The sequence below is a fragment of the Salmo salar genome, chromosome ssa16 (assembly GCF_905237065.1).
Source record: "Salmo salar chromosome ssa16, Ssal_v3.1, whole genome shotgun sequence".
Taxonomy (NCBI): Eukaryota; Metazoa; Chordata; class Actinopteri; order Salmoniformes; family Salmonidae; genus Salmo; species Salmo salar.
The window spans coordinates 43,099,025-43,119,744 of record NC_059457.1 but is presented as its reverse complement, the minus strand read 5'-3'; the positions used below and the strand labels follow the sequence as shown (position 1 = coordinate 43,119,744).

At 40.6% G+C, this 20,720-nt stretch overlaps 2 protein-coding genes across 3 annotated transcripts in view; both read left to right on the top strand.

Annotated features, from left to right (window-relative positions):
* The first annotated feature begins 720 nt into the window (after nucleotides 1-720).
* Nucleotides 721-3,892, top strand: LOC106573904 (mpv17-like protein 2). The gene is made up of 5 exons (XM_014149356.2): nucleotides 721-1,137; nucleotides 1,514-1,675; nucleotides 2,218-2,294; nucleotides 2,454-2,582; nucleotides 3,126-3,892. Exons 1-5 carry the CDS (start codon nucleotides 948-950, stop codon nucleotides 3,225-3,227), a joined length of 660 nt encoding a protein of 219 aa, XP_014004831.1. The 5' UTR covers nucleotides 721-947; the 3' UTR covers nucleotides 3,228-3,892.
* Nucleotides 3,893-18,634: 14,742 nt separating this feature from the next.
* Nucleotides 18,635-20,720, top strand: part of pde4cb (phosphodiesterase 4C, cAMP-specific b) — a 153,537-nt gene continuing 151,451 nt past the window's right edge. Inside the window, exon 1 of one of the 2 annotated variants that reach the window (XM_014149336.2) lies at nucleotides 18,635-18,848. The gene's annotated coding sequence lies outside the window, so the exon portion shown is untranslated. The remainder of the gene's footprint in view (nucleotides 18,849-20,720) is intronic. The other variant, XM_045697294.1, reaches the window with a different exon arrangement.

Sequence of the window (20,720 nt, the reverse complement as noted above, 5' to 3'; positions counted from 1 at the left end):
AATGGATTCATTGACTTTACTACATTGCAGAATGTTACCCTTTACTATTACACTAGGGCTCACGTCAAATAGAACCCAATAGAATAGGTTCATTCGATTTTCTCTTGTGATCCCATTTTTCAATACGATATCCCATAAGGAGATATCCCATACAGAGACCGAAAGGGCCTGTTACATTTCAGACATGATTGATTACCTCACTGGTGACAGCCCCTGGCAGCCACAGCCTAGAGTAGAGGTCCCAATAGAATAGTTGATTTGTAGCTTCCCATGGTGACATATCGGAGAACACTCTATACCCACTATCATAGAGGTCCAGGAGCAGTCTGGCTCTTCTGCCATCTGTATAAAACTCTTCGGAGAGACAGAACATGGCCTTTGACAGTTAATTTTTTTTTGTTGCCACATGATGATGCTACACTTAATTTAACACCACAACACATTCAAATGTGCTCTCAAAACACGTTTTACATATAAAAATGATTTTACTGTAGGCACTCTGTCCCACCCCAACCTATATAAAGAGTGTTATTCAATAGACCTTAGTGCACAGTAAGTCAAGCTAATTCACAGATTTAAAATATGATTGTACGGTTGAGCTGGCCACTAGCTAGCTGCAAGTGCAGCAGGGCCTGAAAACAACAAATGTAACTGTCAACACTAGATGGCAGTAGCGGTGGCAGTGTGTGATTTCAGGACTTCAAATCTGCCTGGAAGACAGCAAAACTCTGTGGTAGTTACATGTGCTGATGCGGAAGTAAGTTCTCATTCACTTTATTATTTTAACTCAACTCATGTGTCAGCTAAATTGCCACATCACATATGTTCGACTTCGATACTTTCAAAAGTAGATCTTGATTAGCGTGTGGTCAACATTTGCCAGGCATCCACGAGCCAGAGTTAGCTAGTTAATGCGTTGCAGATGACTGGTCTCCTGTATATTCATCATGGTAATTCCTCGAGGTAAAGATTTTCTTGTGCGGATTTCATTCTATTGGAAACCACTGTTACAAGGAAGATTGCTCATATTAACAAACACCCTCAGTGGAGGTGTTACGTTGTCTCTGGGAGATATTATACAGCAAACCAGGGAGAAAATGAAAGATCCTCAGAAAATTCGTGACTGGAGTCGCACAGGTGAGAATATCCAATTGTGTACAGTTGCGGTCAAATATATTGGCACCATACACTATTTATAATAAAGAACGTTTCAATTGAAAACTTTTGGTGTTCACACGTGTATTTGTTTTGAAAATAAATAAAATAGCAATTCAACCCCCCAAAAAACAGCATTCTTCTCTCTTGCATTATAAAATGCAAGTGGTACCAATATATACGGCTGCATCAGTAGGCCGAGTGCAGCTACCACCTGTGCCATTAAAGCATTGGGCTCTTGGCACAATGTTTATTATTTTTATACTAGAGCTGACATCATACCCAATTTTTGATAGAGGATCATGTACAAAATAATTTGAGGTACTTCTGTCAATAGTTTATTTTCTATTTTCCCTAGGGCACATGTTTGGAGTGGGTTGCTCCATGGGACCTGTCCTCCACTGCTGGTATTCGTGGCTGGATAAATTCTACATTGGCAAAGCCTTGCACACTGTAGGCAAGAAAGTCCTAGTGGACCAACTAGTTTGCTCACCAATCCTTGGAGCTTGGTACTTTTTAGGTGAGAATGAAATGCAAAAGCTCTTTTGGTTTCCATTCATACAAGGTATAATTTATTTTTGCATTAACATAACTGCAAATAACATTCTCATATGCAATATTTGATTGTCTTAGTGCAAGAACAAATAGGCCTTCAGCCTTCCCTAGTCTTGTGTGTCTATAGGACTTTTCACATTGGGATTATGATGGGCTCGGGGGTGAAATGTTCTGAATGTGAAAAGCCTTATGTGTGTGTTTACCTTAAGTGTGTGTGGAGTCAGTTTAATTGCATCAAGCCACTAGTGAGGTAAGAAAAGGGTTTGTGTACCGTACATCAATACTAGATGTTAAAGAGTGGGTCAAAGTTTGCCAAGAATATGACCAAATGGCATTAAGGTAACAAACAACTGATATGGGTACCAAACCCTTACTATTGTGATTGGATGTTATCTGTAGCCTATGTGTTTCCATTTTTATACTGACTAAATACTGTTTAATCATTTGGTAGATATCCCAGACTTTCATACAGTCAATGCACCCATCCTTCACCTTTGTTTATTGCAGGCATGGGAGTAATGGAGGGACACGGTCTATCCAAAGGCGCACTGGAATTCAAAGACAAGTTCTGGGAGTTCTATAAGGTACGTGCTACAGTCCTGTATGTTGTAGAATGTATTCCTTGTTCAATTTTACCATCTTATATGTTATGCTGATGTATCTATGATGACACTAGAGAATACATAGGGTTGATTTGACTGAGGTTATGATATTTTGAATTGTTATTGTGTTTCTTACCATAGGCTGATTGGTGTGTCTGGCCTGCCGCACAGCTGATCAACTTCTATTTCCTTTCACCCCAATACCGGGTCCTTTATGTGAACACAATAACCCTGGGTTGGGACACCTACCTGTCTTACCTCAAACACAGAGTAAGTTGGACTAGTCAGAGAGAGATTGGAATCAATAGGGAAACATAACTCCCTTTTGCCTTGCTACCCAAACTCCTTGCTCCGGGCCTCTAGCCAGACGGTATGCCATGCCCACGGAATACCCAGAAGGTAGTTTCTTCTCTACAATGAGTCTAGATCTGAGTACCTCCCAGACGATTTCTATAATGGAAATCCATTCTAGACCATCTGATTGGTCCCAGAAACCGATGGGTTGGACCAGAGCCAGAACACACGTAAAGCAACATTTTGAAAATTTGTTTTTGGCTTTGACACACTCATTGGTTAGAGATGATCTAATTGCTGATGACTTTGTTTTGTACAACCCCCCCCCCCTCATTTTGACGTCACTACAAACGACTTCAATGATGGCAGTCTCAGACCGAAATATGTAGCGAACAATAGAGCAGCGGAAGAATTCAGTTTAACTTCTGTCAAATACACTAATGCGTAAGGACAATACACCGATAGAATTCTAGTACGTTTGCGTATATATTTTAATCCATTCTATTGGTCTGTTGACAGGAAGATGATCAAACAGGAGAGCTCGTTCTTGACAGTGGTGTCATAGAGGTGACCCAGGAGCCTGTTGGGCCCATCGCTCCAGCTAAACGGTTTGAGGAGTAGGTTTAGCCCTAGTACTGAACTCAATACTGAACTCCAAATAGTTGAAGATCAATGTTTCATTCTTGGAACCGTTGTCTCTTGCAAGGTGTATAATTTCATGCGTGTATAATTACTTATGTGTCATGTAACTTTTCTGGTTTAATTATTTCCAGCCACAGTAACCATAATCAAATACCGTTATCCTACTGTTTAAGATACCAATCTTGCCTTAAAGTGATTCACTACTGCCTAATATTTGTCTCAGGATTTCAAATGGACCAATACGTTTATCTGAATAATGAAAGATATCAATTACTCCAGTATTCAATGTTTTACTGCAAGATGATTATTCTAGTTACCTCAATGGTTAGTCACAGTGATGTAGATGTTTTTCACAACAATTTAAAACTTGAAGCAATGATAGTTAAATACATGGTCTATTACTTTTGAAAGGATTTACAGATTCAACAGTTAAATGAAGAATGCTATGTATTTATTTACATAGTTGGTAAGTTATGGCAAATGTGTTGAATGGAAACGATAGATTATGCACAGTCCGTTCATAATACATATCAATCTATGATCTTCTATTTGCATAGGTGGATGGGGAAAAAATCTGTAAAATGCTGTGATTAACATCTTTAATGTTTGTTTGTTTTTTTTAAATACAAAATGTAAAAAATGTGTGTAGTTGTCTGACCTGATTACTCTTACATGTACCTTAATAATACATTACAACTCTGCTTCTTTAAGGAATACATAGGATAGGATAAAGTAATCCTTCTAACCCCCCCCCTAAAAGATTTAGATGCACTATTGTAAAGTGGTTGTTCCACTTTTAAGAACATTGTGGCTACTGGTTTGCTTAATATAAGGAATTTAAAATTATTATTTTAGTTTTGATACTTAAGTATATTTTAGCAATCACAATTACTTTTGATACTTAAGTATATTTAAAACCAAATGTTTTTAGACTTTTAGTCAAGTATTTTACTGTGTGACTTTTACTTGAGTCATTTTCTATTAAGGTATCTTTACTTTTGTCAAGTATGACAATGGGGTACTTTTTCCACTACTGCGTTTTTGGTTGGAAAGGGGTTATACATTCAGTATTATAAAATATTACCCACAAACACTTGTGTACAGTGAGAAATTCCTCCCACTTTTGATTTAAGAATCCCGACAGAGGAGGCTTAACTTTCCATCCAATTTGCAACAGATTTTCATGCGAATATTTTAAAATCTGCATAAAATAATATGGCCATTTTTCCACCAGAGATGTTTCCATCAAACGGACTTATTGTGCATGAAAGGTTGCGCGTGTTGACGTGTAAAGAGCAGGAAGGCCCGCACACTGATTATGCACATGAAAACTTTAAAATATTTCACCTCACGTGACCATTATGCACATGTGCATGGTGGGTGTGGAAACAATTCAATTCACTTTTGCGCATAGTCAATCATAATTAATCACAGAGGTACATATGGTCATAAAGGATTATATACATACAAATAGTCCAAGTTAACCTAGGTAACAGTAAAAAAAATATTCTGTTGGAATATTGAAGTAAGCGTTGAACTCGTTGGTCAGGGGGGGCGGGGTGGGGTGATTTGGGCGTGAGGCTGTCATCCTGGTTCATATTCTTGTAACGGTCCCTTGCGTCATGAAGCCATTCCTCTGGGTAACCCCGCTGTCTTAAATGCTCATCCAGACAGTCTGCTTGTTTGTCATAGTCAGTGTGTACTAAAGATATTGCGTACGCGACTGTATTGGCTGACAGGGAGGTTCTTTTTCAGGGATGTAGGGTGGAAGCTATCTCTGCTTAACAGGGAATTCCTCTCCGTCGGCTACCTGCATATGTCCGTGCTAAAGCCCCCCCCCCTTTATGACAATGTCCAGAATACCTGTTTCATGCGCATCAAAGGTGAGCGTGAATTTCAGATGTTCACTTCTTGTATTGATGAAGGAGGGGAATTGATGAAGTTCCTCTGCTGTGCCCTGGAATAGAAGGAAAATGTCCTCACTGAAGCGTTTCCAGAACTTGATATGGCGCAACAATAGATTGACTTAGTGCACAAACAAATTACTTTTGCAATTAAATTTCCATGTGCAGATTGAAAAATAAAAGTTAAATGGGTTTCCATCGCAGGAAGTTTATGTTCAATTTGACAAATGCCAACAGAACATTTGTTTGTTCGACATGTTGGGATCTTTTTTGTGTCGGTAAAATGTTTTATGCGAGAAATGGCCGTGGAAACGCCTTTGTGCGCAAATATTGATATATACAGTTGAAGTCAGAAGTTTACATACACCTTAGCCAAATACATTTAAACTCAGTTTTTCACAATTCCTAACATTTAATCCTAGTAAAAATCCCCTGTCTTATTTTAAGAACGTGAGATATCAGAATAATAGTTGATAGAATGATTTATTTCCGTTTTTATTTCTTTCATCACATTCCCAGTGGGACAGAAGTTTACATACACTCAATTAGTATTTGGTAGCATTGCTTTTAAATTGTTTAACTTGGGTCAAACGTTTCAGGTAGCCTTCCACAAGCTTCCCACAATAAGTTGGGTGAATTTTGGCCCATTCCTCCTGACAGAGCTGGTGTAACTGAGTCAGGTTTGTAGGCCTCCTTGCTCGCACACACTTTTTCAGTTCTGCCCACACATTTTCTATAGGATTGAGGTCAGGGCTTTGTGAGGGCCACTCCAATACCTTGACTCTGTTGTCCTTAAGCCATTTTGCCACAACTTTGGAAGTATGCTTGGGGTCATTATCCATTTGGAAGACCCATTTGCGACCATGCTTTAACTTCCTGACTGATGTCTTGAGATGTTGCTTCAATATATCCACATAATTTTCTTTCCTCATGATGCCATCTATTTTGTGAAGCACCCCCACAACATTATGCTGCCACCCCCGTCCTTCACGGTTGGGATGGTGTTTTTCGGCTTGCAAGCCTCCCCCTTTTTCCTCCAAACATAACGATGGTCATTATGGCCAAACAGTTCTATTTTTGTTTCATCAAACCAGAGGACATTTCTCCAAAAAGTATGATCTTTGTCCCCATGTGCAGTTGCCAACTGTAGTCTTGCTTTTTTATGGAAGTTTTGGAGCAGTGGCTTCTTCCTTGCTGAGCGGCCTTTCAGGTTATGTCGATATAGGACTCGTTTTACTGTGGATATAGACACTTTATGTTGTTGTATTTTTCACCCCTTTTTTCTCCCCAATTTTGTGGTATCCAATTGGTAGTAGTTACAGTCTTGTCTCATCGCTGTAACTCCCGTACGGACTCGGGAGAGGCGAAGGTCGAGAGCCATGCATCCCCCGAAACACAACACGACCAAGCCACACTGCTTCTTGACACAATGCCCATCCAACCCGGAAGCCAACCGCACCAATGTGTTGGAGGAAACATAGTACACCTGGCAATCGTGTCAGAGTGCACTGCGCCCGGCCCGCCACAGAAGTCGCTTGTGCGCGATGAGACAAGGATATCCCTGCTGGCCAAACCCTCCCTAACCCGGACGACGCTGGGCCAATTGTGCGCCGCCCCATGGGCCTCCCAGTTGTGGCCGGCTGCGACAGCCTGGACTCTAACCCAAAATCTCTAGTGGCACAGCTAGCACTGCAAATTGCTCCCAAGGATGAACCAGACTTGTGGAGGTCTACAATTTTTTTCTCTTGGCTGATTTCTTTTGATTTTCCTATGATGTCAAGCAAAGAGGCACTGAGTTTGAAGGTAGGCCTTGAAATACATCCCCAGGTACACCTCCAATTGACTCAAATTATGTCAATTAGCCTATCAAAAGCTTCTAAAGCCATTACATTATTTTCTGACATTTTCCAAATGGTTTAAAGGCACAGTCAACTTAGTGTATGTAAACTTCTGACCCACTGGAATTGTGATACAGTGAATTATAAGTGAAATAATCTATCTGTAAACAATTGTTGGGAAAATGACTTGTGTCATGCACAAAGTAGATGTCCTAACTGACTTGCCAAAACTATAGTTTGTTAACAAGACATTTGTGGAGTGGTTGAAATACAAGTTTAAATGATTCCAACCTAAGTGTATGTAAACTTTCAACTTCAACTGTACCTAATAACCATCATATCGAGTCATATGGTGTGTGGTCCTCCCACGATGACTTGTTAAACCATACAGTTTATTAGGCTACAGATGAAATAAATTATGATGAACTTCACAGGGTGTTGGAAGTGCACTGTGATCTTGATGCACCTTTTCAATATCTATCAACGGTCTTATTCTGGTGACATGATGATCAATGTTTGAATGCTGTTTGACAAATAAACCTATTATTTCAAGCTCGCATCCATAATAATCTCATCATAGACTAGCCTACCCGCACAATCTACCTGCACTGTATCTGCCACCTGTTAGCTATAGAGCGTACATGCCAGGACCAGATATGTAGGCACATTCAGTGGCGATTTTAGCATGTAAATCTTGGTGGTGCAAAAAAAATACAAGTGGGATGCATGCTAGCAAAACCACTACACAACACAACACAAAACAATACATTAATTGCACTATAACGGTGACAAACCGTGCCCACAAACTGTCAGAGCTACGTAAATTTCTCCCAACATCTTACCACTGCTACACCTGGCTATCAGTGGTTCTGACTTGGTGTACAAGGAGAACACTGTAAGAACGCCACATGTTCTGAAGTCTGTCACTGTACATTTCAAAAGTGCAGCGAAACAGTCTGGAAGCGAAACAGTTCATTCAACTTTATTTACTGCTTTTTTTAAAACCATAGCTGATATGGCTGACTTGCTTAAACATATGTGGTTTCTAATGACAATTGAGATGTACAAACTATGGCATAAGGGGACAATAAATGGATAAGAGGCAATCCGTAATTTCTTTTAAGACATTAATGAGCGAGCTAAGACGGACGTAGTCAATATAACTATTTGTTTAGCACTTTTGTATTCGGCGCATGTGACAAATACAATTTGATTTGATTTGAGCATACAATACATTTTTGGACTCACATTGTTGTGCTGTGCTCACTTCAACAGGAAGGTGGCGCAGCGGTCCTTCGTGGGCAAATTTTGTCATCAAAGTTTGGCATTCTCTGGATTTATGGTGCTTTCAAAACAACCGGGAACTCGGAAAACATCAAGGTCAAATCATGATGACGTCATTGATCTTCAGGTCGTACCTCGTTTATTCCTGACTTCCCAGTTGTCTTGAACTCACTGAAGACAAGTTTTCGCAGTTCCGAGTTAACAGTTGTTTAGAGTGCGGCACAAATCATGCTTCATTGACAGCATGGCCAATGTTGAATGTTTATAATTTTAAACTTGGAAAAGAGCCCCTTAATCCCAGTTTTGGGACCACACAGCCATTGTCACTGATTCCTTCCAAACCACTCATTGTTGAATTTCCGATTTCCAACTTGAGCACGGATATGTTTTATCTATAATTTCTCTTAATTATTTATCTTCATATGACAAGGATTGAAAAGGATTTGCCAGAGATGCAACCTCTCTTATCATCACTCAGTGCCTGGGCTTACCTCCACTGTACCCGCACCCCACCATACCCCTGTCTGCACATTATGGCCTGAATCTATTCTACCACAGCCAGAAATCGGCCCCTTTTATTCTCTGTCCCCAACGCACAAGACGACCAGTTTTGCTAACCTTTAGCTGTACCCTCATCCTACTCCTCCTCTGTTCCTTTGGTGATGTGGAGGTTAACCCAGGCCCTGCGTGTTCCCAGGCACTCTCATTTGTTGACTTCTGTAATCGAAAAAGCCTTGGTTTCATGCATGTTAACATCAGAAGCCTCCTCCCTAAATTTGTTTTACTCACTGCTTTAGCACACTCTGCCAACCCTGATGTCCTTGCTGTGTCTGAATCCTGGCTTAGGAAGGCCACCAAAAATTCAGAGATTTCCATTCACAACTACAACATTTACCGTCAAGATAGAACTGCCAAAGGGGGAGGAGGTGCAATCTACTGCAGAGATAGCTTGCAAAGTTCTGTCATACTTTCCAGGTCTATGCCCAAACAGTTCGAGCTTCTAATTTTAAAAATTAATCTCTCCAGAAATAAGTCTCTCACTGTTGCCGCCTGTTATAGACCCCCCTCAGCTCCCAGCTGTGCCCTGGACACCATATGTGAATTGATTGCACCCCATCTATCTTCAGAGTTCATTTTGTTAGGTGACCTAAACTGGGATATGCTTAACACCCCAGCAGTCCTACAATCTAAGCTAGATGCCCTCAATCTCACACAAATTATCAAGGAAACCACCAGGTACAACCCTAAATCCGTAAACATGGGCACCCTCATAGATATTATCCTCACCAACTTGCCCTCCAAATACACCTCTGCTGTTTTCAATCAGGATCTCAGCGATCACTGCCTCATTGCCTGCATCCCCTATGGGTCCGCGGTCAAACGACCACCACTCATCACTGTCAAACGCTCCCTAAAACACTTCTGCGAGCAGGCCTTTTTAATCGACCTGACCCGGGTATCCTGGAAGGATATTGACCTCATCCCGTCAGTCGAGGATGCCTGGTCGTTCCTTAGAAGTAATTTCCTCAACTTCTTAAATAAGCATGCCCCTTTCAAAAAATTTAGAACTAAGAACAGATATAGCCCTTGGTTCACTCCAGACCTGACTGCCCTTGACCAGCACAAAAACATCCTGTGGCGGACTGCAATAGCATCAAATAGTCCCCGTGATATGCAACTGTTCAGGGAAGTCAGGAACCAATTCACACAGTCAGTCAGGAAAGCAAAGGCTAACTTTTTCAAACAGAAATTTGCATCCTATAGCTCTAACTCCCAAAAGTATTGGGACACTGTAAAGTCCATGGAGAACAAGAGCACCTCCTCCCAGCTGCCCACTGCACTGAGGCTAGGTAACACGGTCACCACCGATAAATCCATGATAATCGAAAATTTCAATAAGCGTTTCTCTACGACTGGCCCTGCTTTCCTCCTAGCTACCCCAACCCCGGCCAACAGCTCCGCACCCCCCGCAGCTACTTGCCCGAGCCTCCCCAGCTTCTCCTTCACCCAAATCCAGATAGCAGATGTTCGGAGAGAGCTGCAAAACCTGGACCCGTACAAATCAGCTGGGCTAGACAATCTGGAAATTATCTGCCGCCATTGTTGCAACCCCTATTACCAGTCTGTTCAACCTCTCTTTCGTATCGTCCGAGATCCCTAAAGATTGGAAAGCTGCCGCGGTCATCCCCCTCTTCAAAGGGGGTGACACTCTAGACCCAAACTGTTATAGACCTATATCCATCCTGCCCTACCTTTCTAAAATCTTCGAAAGCCAAGTTAATAAACAGATCACTGACCATTTCGAATCCCACCGTACCTTCTCCGCTGTGCAATCCGGTTTCCGAGCTGGTCATGGGTGCACCTCAGCCACGCTCAAGGTACTAAACAATATCATAACCGCCATTGATAAAAGACAGTACTGTGCAGCCGTCTTCATCGACCTGGCCAAGGCTTTCTACTCTGTCAATCACCGTATTCGTATCGGCAGACTCAATAGCCTTGGTTTCTCAAATGACTGCCTAGCCTGCTTCACCAACTACTTCGCAGACAGAGTTCACTGTGTCAAATCGGAGGGCCTGTTGTCCGGACCTCTGGCAGTCTCTATGGGGGTACTACAGGGTTCAATTCTCGTGCCAACTCTTTTCTCTGTATATATCAACGATGTCGCTCTTGCTGCGGATGATTCCCTGATCCACCTCTACGCAGATGACACCATTCTGTATACTTCTGGCCCTTCTTTGGACACTGTGTTAACTAACCTCCAAATGAGCTTCAATGCCATACAACACTACTTCCGTGGCCTCCAACTGCTCTTAAACGCTAGTAAAACCAAATGCATGCTTTTCAACCGTTCGCTACCTGCACCCGCCCGCCTAGCATCACTACTCTGGACGGTTCTGACCTAGAATACGTGGACAACAAAAAATACCTAGGTGTCTGGCTAGACTGTAAACTCTCCTTCCAGAATCATATTAAACATCTCCAATCCAAAATCAAATCTAGAATCGGCTTTCTATTTCGCAACAAAGCCTCCTTCACTCACACCGCCAAACTTACCCTAGTAAAACTGACTATCCTACCGATCCTCGACTTCAGCGATGTCATCTACAAAATAGCTTCCAATACTCTACTCAGACTACATCCAATTTGCTATCACAGTGCCATCCGTTTTGTTACCAAAGCACCTTATACCACCCACCACTGCGATCTGTATGCTCTAGTCGGCTGGCCCTCGCTACATATTCATCGCCAGACCCACTGGCTCCAGGTCATCTATAAGTCTACGCTAGGTAAAGCTCCGCCTTATCTCAGCTCACTGTTCACGATAACAACAACCACCGTAGCACGTGCTCCAGCAGGTATATCTCACTTGTCATCCACAAAGCCAACACCTGTTAGGCCGCCTTTCCTTCCAGTTCTGCCAGTGACAGTGACTGGAACGAATTGCAAAAATTGCTGAAGCTGGAGACTTGCATTTCCCTCACTAACTTTAAACATCAGCTATCTGAGAAGCTACCCGATCGCTGCAGCTGTACATAGTTCATCTGTAAATAGCCCACCCAATCTACCTACCTCATCCCCCATATTGTTTTTATTTACTTTGCTGCTCTTTTGCACACCAGTATCACTACTTACACACCATCATCTGCTCATCATCATCTGCTCATCTATCACTCCAGTGTTAATCTGCTAAATTGTAATTACTTTGCTACTATGGCCTATTTATTGCCTTACCTCCTCATGCCATTTGCACACACTGTATATTGACTTTTTTTCCTATTGTGTTATTGACTGTTCACTTGTTTATTCCATGTGTAACTCTGTGTTGTTGTTTCTTTCGCACGGCTTTGCTTTATCTTGGTCAGGTCGCAGTTGTAAATGAGAACTTGTTCTCAACTAGCCTACCTGGTTAAATAAATGTGAAATAAAAAAAATTGTCAAAAAAGATTGTCGACTTGATTCATGATGATGACTGCTAGCTAATATTTAGAAAGTATGACGTTGACATGATCAGTCCAATCAAAGCTACTGTACATATAACGTATTTGACGTCATTTTATCTGTGGCAAATGACCTTGATCCTTCTTGGAAGGGCACTTCTAATGTAACTCTATGGAAGCACCCAAGGGGTGAGAATTTTTTAGGTCCAGTGGTGACCCGTCATTCATGGCAGGTGGGGGGAAAAAGGTATATATATATATATATATATATATATATATATGTTGTTTTTTTGGGGGGGGGGGGGCTTGCCTGTTTACATGTTATTTTAGCATTAATACGTGTCACATATCAGTTTGCAAACAATCTAAAAAAATTATATATCATTGAGTTATTAAGGCCGCATACAAACAGGCAGCTCCAGAATGCAGGTGTTTCAGCCTAGCTCAGTGCTTTCCGTGGTGGTGGGGCAGGCCAGCAGAAAATAGGAGCACTGCACCATGATTGGCTCAGCATTTCACCGTGATTGGCTCAGTGTTCTGTCACTTATGGGGACACTACATCACTCGCCTTTAGTAAGGATAGACATCAAGAATATTAGCCCTTTGGGTGCTGCCATAGAGTTACATTTGAAGTGCCCTTCCAAAAAGGCTCAAGGTCATTGGCCACAGATAAAATGACATCAAAACACATTATATCTACAGTAGCTTTGATTGGACTGATCATGTCAACATCTTACTTTCAAAATCTTAGCTAGCAGTCATCATGATAAACCAAGTAGACAATCTACTGGCAAATCCTTTTTAATCCTTGTCATGTTAAGAGAAATAATGATGATAAATAATAGATAAAACGAATCGGTGCTCAACCACCATTGGACATAAACATTACACAACAAGTTGGAAATCGCAAATTCAACAATGAGTTGTTAGGAAGGAATCGGTGACAGTGGCTAACCGTAAGCATTGCAACTGGGAAGTCAGACTTGGAAAATACGTTTTGAACAGTCATCCAACTCTGAATTGTAAATATTTTTCTTTGATGACAAAATTTGCCAACTGAAGGACCGCCGCACACAACAAGGTGAGTCCAAAAATGTCTTATATGCTGCTGCATAAATTATGTAATATGCCAGGGAGATAAGGTCAGCCATATCAGCTATGTTTCTTAAAAAGGCAGTAAACGAAGCTGAATTAATTGTTTTGCTGCCAGACAAGGCTCTGCTGATAGCCAGGTGTAGCGTGGTAAGGATTCACTCCATTGTGCTGGAAAGAAATCTCTGCTGTTGGGACAGCTTTATGTAGGCCCTAACAGTTTGTGGGCACCGCTTGACGCCGTTATAGTGCAATTATTGTATTGTTTAGTGTTGTTCAGTGGCTTTGCTGGCATGCATCCTAAAACATTTTTTGTTGTTGAGTTTGCCCCACCAAGATTTACATACTAAAATCGCCACTGTCGAGGTCTAACTCATGGGACCGTAGTGTCTTGACAATAAAAAATAAAAAATTGGGTTAATTTTGTGCAATTCTACACATTTGGGGTGTAAAGAAAATGTCACAGTTTTAAAGCAAGTTTGCTATGGAAGGGAGAGAAATGTTTGCAGTTTTTAATATGATACACTATATATACAAAAGTATGTGGACACCACTTCAAATTAGTGGATACGGCTATTTCAGCCATACCCGTTGCTGACAGGTGTATGAAATCGAGCACACAGCCAGTCAACTGTAAGTAATGTTATTGTGAAGTGGAAACATCTAGGAGCAACAACGGCTCAGCAGCGAAGTGGTAGGCCACACAAGCTCACTGAACGGGACCGCCGAGTGCTGTCCTCGGTTGCAACACTCACTACTGTGTTCCAAACTGCCTCTCGAAGCAACGTCAGCACAATAACTGTTTGTTGGGAGCTTCATGAAATAGATCACCATGCACAATGCCAAGCGTCGGCTGGAATGGTGTAAAGCTCGCCGCAATTGGACTCCGGAGCAGTGGAAATGCGTTATCTGGAGTGATGAATCACTCTCCACCATCTGGCAGTCCAACGGACGAATCTGAGTTTGCCTGATGACAATGCCCCCGTGCACAAAGCGAGGTCCATACAGAAATGGTTTGTCGAGATTGGTGTGGAAGAAATTGACTGGCCTCCACAGAGCTTTGAACTCAACTACATTGAAAACCATTGGGATTAATTGGAAGGCCGACTGCGGGCCAGCCCTAATCGCCTAACATCAGTGCCTGACCTCACTAATGCTCTTGTGGCTGAATGGAAGCAAGTCCCTGCAGCAATGTTCCAACATCAAGTGGAAAGCCTTCCCAGAAAAGTGGAGGCTGTTACAGCAGCAAAGTGGGGACCAACTCCATATTTATGCCCATGATTTTGGAATGAGATGTTTGACGAGCAAGTGTCCACATACTTTTGGTCATTTAGTGTATCAGAGTGAGACTGATAACAAGCTTAGATAAGTTAGCTCGCCGCTAAACTATCGATCTAAAAAATATTGACTGACATAAAAAGAGAAACTGCTGATGCACAACCAAATTTCAAAATTGCACCCTGTGTATTCTACTATTCTAACTCTCAACAGTAAGTTGAGACCCCCCTACCCATCCCTGGTTTATCACAAGAGACTACCCAAATGCATACCAGGTTTTGGCTCAATTTGTTTTACCACAAACAAATTGCCTCAAAACATTGGACTCAGATGCAGATTTGTTATCAGGGATGACCCAGTTACAGAGCATAACAAAATATGATTATGCCTGTATGAAAATATGAAATGATCCAATACTAACACTCCTTTAATGCAGGGTCCTCTGGAGCACCATCATCAACCTTGACAGTGACTCCAACGAAGGCAACCACCAGGAATACCCCAACATTGTCTGTCACCATCCCCACAGCGGTCCCTGCCACGCCAACTAGTAGGACAAGTTCATCAGTCAGTGAAGCACCTAATACAGATCCTACTGGTGAATCATCCCCTTCATCACCTACAACTGAGCCTTCCCAATCCTCTCAGCCACTAACTCCATCACAAGCATCCAATGGCAGCACCACCACACATACCTCTACAGGTTTTACAGCTGACACTACTATGAATCAGACCCTAACTGGAACAGTTGGTCATGACTCAACATCATCAATCTTCTCATCAACTTTGTCGCCAAGCTCTGATTTTACAACAGGGAACATGAGCTCAAGCACAGGTGTGTGTTTCAGATGAAAATAATGAATATATTATTGAATGAATCAAATTAAATAATCTCTGCAGACAGTGAGTCTTAGTGGTAAAGCAAACTGTTACCAGTGGACACATAGGTTCTGTTATAATTAAGCTTTCAAGAGAACAGCATGTTCATATTTCAGAAATGCCACCTGATTAATAGATTCAATTTACTTTTAAGAGAACTGATTTATATATTTTTGTAACCATACTTTATCACTGTTATTCATTCTTTAGCATTAGAAAGTGATGGGAGACATGTCTTATCAAGGAGTCCGGGCCTCGTAGCAGTCCTCTGCATATTCTGCATCTGTCTGGGTCTTCTGCTGGCTGTTGGAATTGCAAAGCTCATTACTTCCAGAGGTTCAACATTTCAGAGGCTCGAAGATGTGCCATTGGTGAATTGATTTTGTATTGGTGAATTGTATAGATATTGCATGCAAAAGAGCTTCCTGTTCAATGAACAGGACATTCGGGTATATAGAAGTGACAGAAGAAAAGCAGTTTAATGCACAGGAAACCAATGTCATGTAAACCAAAATGGATTCTTTAACACATGAGAATTAAGCCAGTTTATCAGATAATTGTTGATGATCAATTCTATGCAAAGATGGTTTCTTTTTTAAATTATGTGCTTTACACACTTTGTGCTCCAGTCTTTTGTCTCTAATGCAATGCATTCAAAAGGTACAAATCTTTGACATTTACATTTTATATTTAAGTCATTTAGCAGACGCTCTTATCCAGAGCGACTTACAAATTGGAATCCAAATTAATTCTAAATCTTTCTTTTTATTCCTATTTTCAGGACAAGATCAATGAAGAGTCTCCTTTTGCCCGTTACCCTATAAAACAATTCTGAAAGAAAACACATCATGAGAGAAGGTATTCTATTTGGGGTTCAGACAATGTTGTTCATGAGGACGTGTCACCCACCATGTTTTTTTTTCCTGTTTTTGTTTGTTTGTTTATTTTGTCTGGTTGCTGGAAAGTGATGTGTGTTTGAAGGAAGTCAGTATAGGCACTAAAAGCAATCCTGTGATGTGGTAAAGAATATCTGCTCCCAGGTTGGTCAGCAGCATATTGAAGTCGATCGTTGGTACTGTTCATTCACAGGTGGATGGATGCGTCAAGGAACTGAATACAGAAGATGCACAGACAATGTCTGCGTTTACACAGGTAGCCCAATTCTGATCTTTTGCCAAATTGTTAGCGAAAGATCTGATTTGTCAAAAATACCAATTATTGGCACAATATCAGAATTGGGCTGCCTTTATAAACACAGCCAATGTGTCAGGTATCACTAGAAATAAAGCTATGAAAAAAGCTATAATAAAGCCAAATTCTCTTTTTCTTGAAAAGACTATGACAAATAGGCCTAATTTTTGTTTGGGTTGAAATAAATAAATGATTGCATTGAATTATGTTCTCTTTTTCTCCAGATGAGATGTGTTATATATTGCATCAAGATACACTGAGTATAAAAACATTAAGAACACCAGCTCTTTTCATGACATAGACTGATCAGGTGAATCCAGGTGAAAGCTATGATCCCTTATTGATGTCACTTGTCAGTGTAGATGAATGGGAGGAGAGTTAAAGTTAAAGAAGGATTTTTAAGTCTTGAGACACTAGAGACATGGATTGTCTATGTGTGTCATTCAGAGGGTGAATGGGGAAGACAAAAGATTTGTGTCTTTGAATGGGGTACGGTAGAAGCTGCCAGGCACACCGGTTTATGTCAAAAACTGCAATGTTGCTGGGTTTTTCATGCTCAACAGTTTCCCGTGTGTATCGAGAAAGGTCCACCACCCAAAGGACACCCAGCCAACTTGACAACTGTGGGAAGCATTGGAGTAAACATGGGCCAGCATCCCTGTGGAACGCTTTCGACACCTTGTGGAGTCCATGCTGTTCTGAGGGCAAAAAGTGTTCATAATGTTTGGTATACTCAGTGTATGTCAATTCAGCTAGTAAATTAGCTCTCCCGATTGTCACAGCGGTCTAAGGCACTGCATCTCAGTGCAAGAGGCGTCACTATAGTACCTGGTTCGAATCCAGGCTGTATCATATCTGGCCGTGATTGGGAGTTCCATAGGGCAGCACACAATTGGCCCAGAGTCGTCCTGAGTTGGCTGTCATAGTAAATAAGGATTTGTTCTTAACTGACTTGCCTAGTTAAATAAAGGTAGAAATATCAATCAAATGTATTTATAAAGCCCTTTTTACATCAGCCGATGTCACAAAGTGCTATATCTATCTATCTATCTATCTATCTATCTATCTATCTATCTATCTATCTATCTATCTATCTATCTATCTATCTATCTATCTATCTATCTATCTATATATATATATATATATATATATATATATATATATATTCTATTATGATTAGTGGTAGGGTTATATTATTTTAAGATCATTTTTAGTGAACCACATAAACAGCCAGTCAGTAGGCTTATTTTCAGACCTGTTTACCTGTAAACTAAAGTAGGTCGGATGCCAGCCGGGAAAATTGACAATAATAGACCACTTTCTCAATAAACTCCAGGCTTGTCATTGACATGACAGTGAAGTTAAAGCGAAAAAAGCATTAGTTGAACTCGTCACTACGCAACAAAGTTCTCACTTTTCAGCTACTGTACATCATTTGCAACAAAGTTGCCCTCCCAGCCTCCCATCATTTGGCTGAACAGCGTGTCCCGCTTGGTTGCACGCAATGACATTTAAACCCTTCCTTGCTTTAGATATGTTTTGGCCATTGAGAGGCTTTGAAGCCGCCAGTCGGCCATATTGCCACTCCCCAGTAGGAGCAGTCCTCCATAGGAATGAATGGAATTCTACAGTATTTCAATTAAATGTTTCAAGGACAAAATTACATGTATTTAAGTAACTATCTTTTTTGTTGTAGTGGGGACAGTAACATTAGTAATGTACATACAATTATACTTTAAGGATTATTTTTTTTTATCTTTAGCTCACATAATATACTTTAAAGGTATGCATTAAGTTGTCTGTAATATAATACATGTGTAAAAAACGAATGTAGACATTAATACGTGCATTTCTGTAGCTTCAAAAATATGTTTTTTATAACGGTGGGGGAGTGCCAAGATGAAGGCGCAGTGGCTTCAACACAGCGCCCCAAACAGTTATCTAGTATATATGTAAATCATTGGTTGCACGCTTACATTGTTTACATCCACAAACATTTCCTGGCATGTGACTAAATCAACGTCATTCGCAACGAAAGCAGCATTCACGGAGTTTGAAGTCTAAGTAAAAGCAATAAAATGTATGATAAAGACAACGACCTTCAATGAAGAGACCATAACTAAATATTCCTTCATAACCTGCAATTGTCGTGGGGTTCTTCTCTAAAATACTCAAGAAGTCGAGCGACCAAAGGTAAGAAAGTGAAACTTTTCAAAGATGTTTCTTGACGGCGCGAGACTTTAAAAAGGAACACCTACATTTCGAAAACAGGCAGTGAAATGTGTGATTTGTATTCGATAAGGAACTAAATCAAATGGGTATGGATTATACTTTAATTTTTACTTCAAGTGTATGGGGAATTAGCTCCACAATGGCAGTTTTTAAACGCTTTTCATTTCAAAATATGTCTTCCACTAACTGTGAAGATTGGCCTACTTGCCCTTATCAATTCTGGCAGGTGGAGTCACTTGTGTGTCTTGTTTTCTTTATCCAGTTGTTTATATTTGTCAACATTCTCATGGTATTTTAATAAGGTTGTAATATAGATCTATAGGTCCAATAATTCATTCGTATCTTTATATATATATTTCTTGGTGTACGGCTAGTTATACATTAATTAGGCATTAGTGTAACTGATCGCATATTTATAGTAGCATAGTGAAATCTAACTAGTTTCGAAACTAGTCTTGAGAAAACATAACCTTTTCATAACGGTTTCTTCCATGTAACTTGGGCCACATTATTGGTCAGGCTACTTTAATTTAAGAGATTCTGTTAAATTCAGAGACTTTTAAATTGTGCTAGCATAACATGGATGATTATATTTGGCAATATGTTGTTGGTTTGAAGACTGGTTAGATTGTGTACTGAACGTAATACATTTTTATGAACAGCTCTTAAGTGCTTTTTTGAATTCATACATTACCATATGCATTTCTCAAAAACATTTATACATTCCCTCTCCCCCCTCCTCTTTATCTTCCCGTCTTTCTGTTCCTCTGTCTGCTTCCTTTTGATCTCTATTTCCCTCTGTCGTTCTCTCGCTCCATGTTGTCACTCACTCACTCACTCACATTGTAGTAATCTTATCGAGAGCGACTTACAGTTAGTGCTGCATTCATCTTAAGATAGGTAGGTGGGAGACCACAAATCATAGATACTTTATTGAGGAAAAATGTACTTACGACCAGCAAAGTCAGAGTTAGGGGGCGAGTGTTAGTTAACAAACTTTCTGCGGATTGAGTATAAACAGAAGTTCCTCAGCCTCTGCTGGAGTTTGTATGCAATGCAAAGAAACTAAAGCCAACATTTGTAACCCTGTATCCCATTCAGGCATTTTATTGTAGCTATTCTGATCATTTTGTGATGGGTATGCAGTGTGGGCAGCATGGTCTGTGGTATGTCCCTGTGCATCCTGTAAAAACATTTCACATTGGTGAGCGGTATGACGGCTGCGTGGTCCCATGGTGTTTATACTTGCGTACTATTTCTTGTACAGATGGATGTGGTACGTTCAGGCGTTTGGAAATTGTGGAGGTCTACAATTGTTTTCTGAGGTCTTGGCTGATTTCTTATGATTTTCCTATGATGTCAAGCAAAGAGGCACTGAGTTTGAAGGTAGGCCTTGAAATACATCCACAGGTACACCTCCAATTGACTCAGGCTAATTGACATAATTTATCAGAAGCTTCTAAATCATTTTCTGGAATTTTCCAAGCTGTTTAAAGGCAACTTAGTGTATGTAAACTTCTGACCCATTGGAATTGTGATACAGTGAAATAGTCTGTTGGAAAAATTACTTGTGTCATGCACAAAGTAGATGTCCTAACCGCCTTGCCAGAACTATTGTTAACAATACATTTGTGGAGTGGTTGAAAAATGAGTTTTAATGACTCCAACCTAAGTGTATGTAAACTTACGACTTCAACCGTACGTACGTAGTTAACAACAGTTTACTGTTTTAGAGACAGAATTCCCCTGTCTGATCTGTCTACTGTAAGCAAGTCATTATTGTAGTACCTCTTGAATGGGAAAACGTTTAACATGTGGCAACTTACTCTTTGG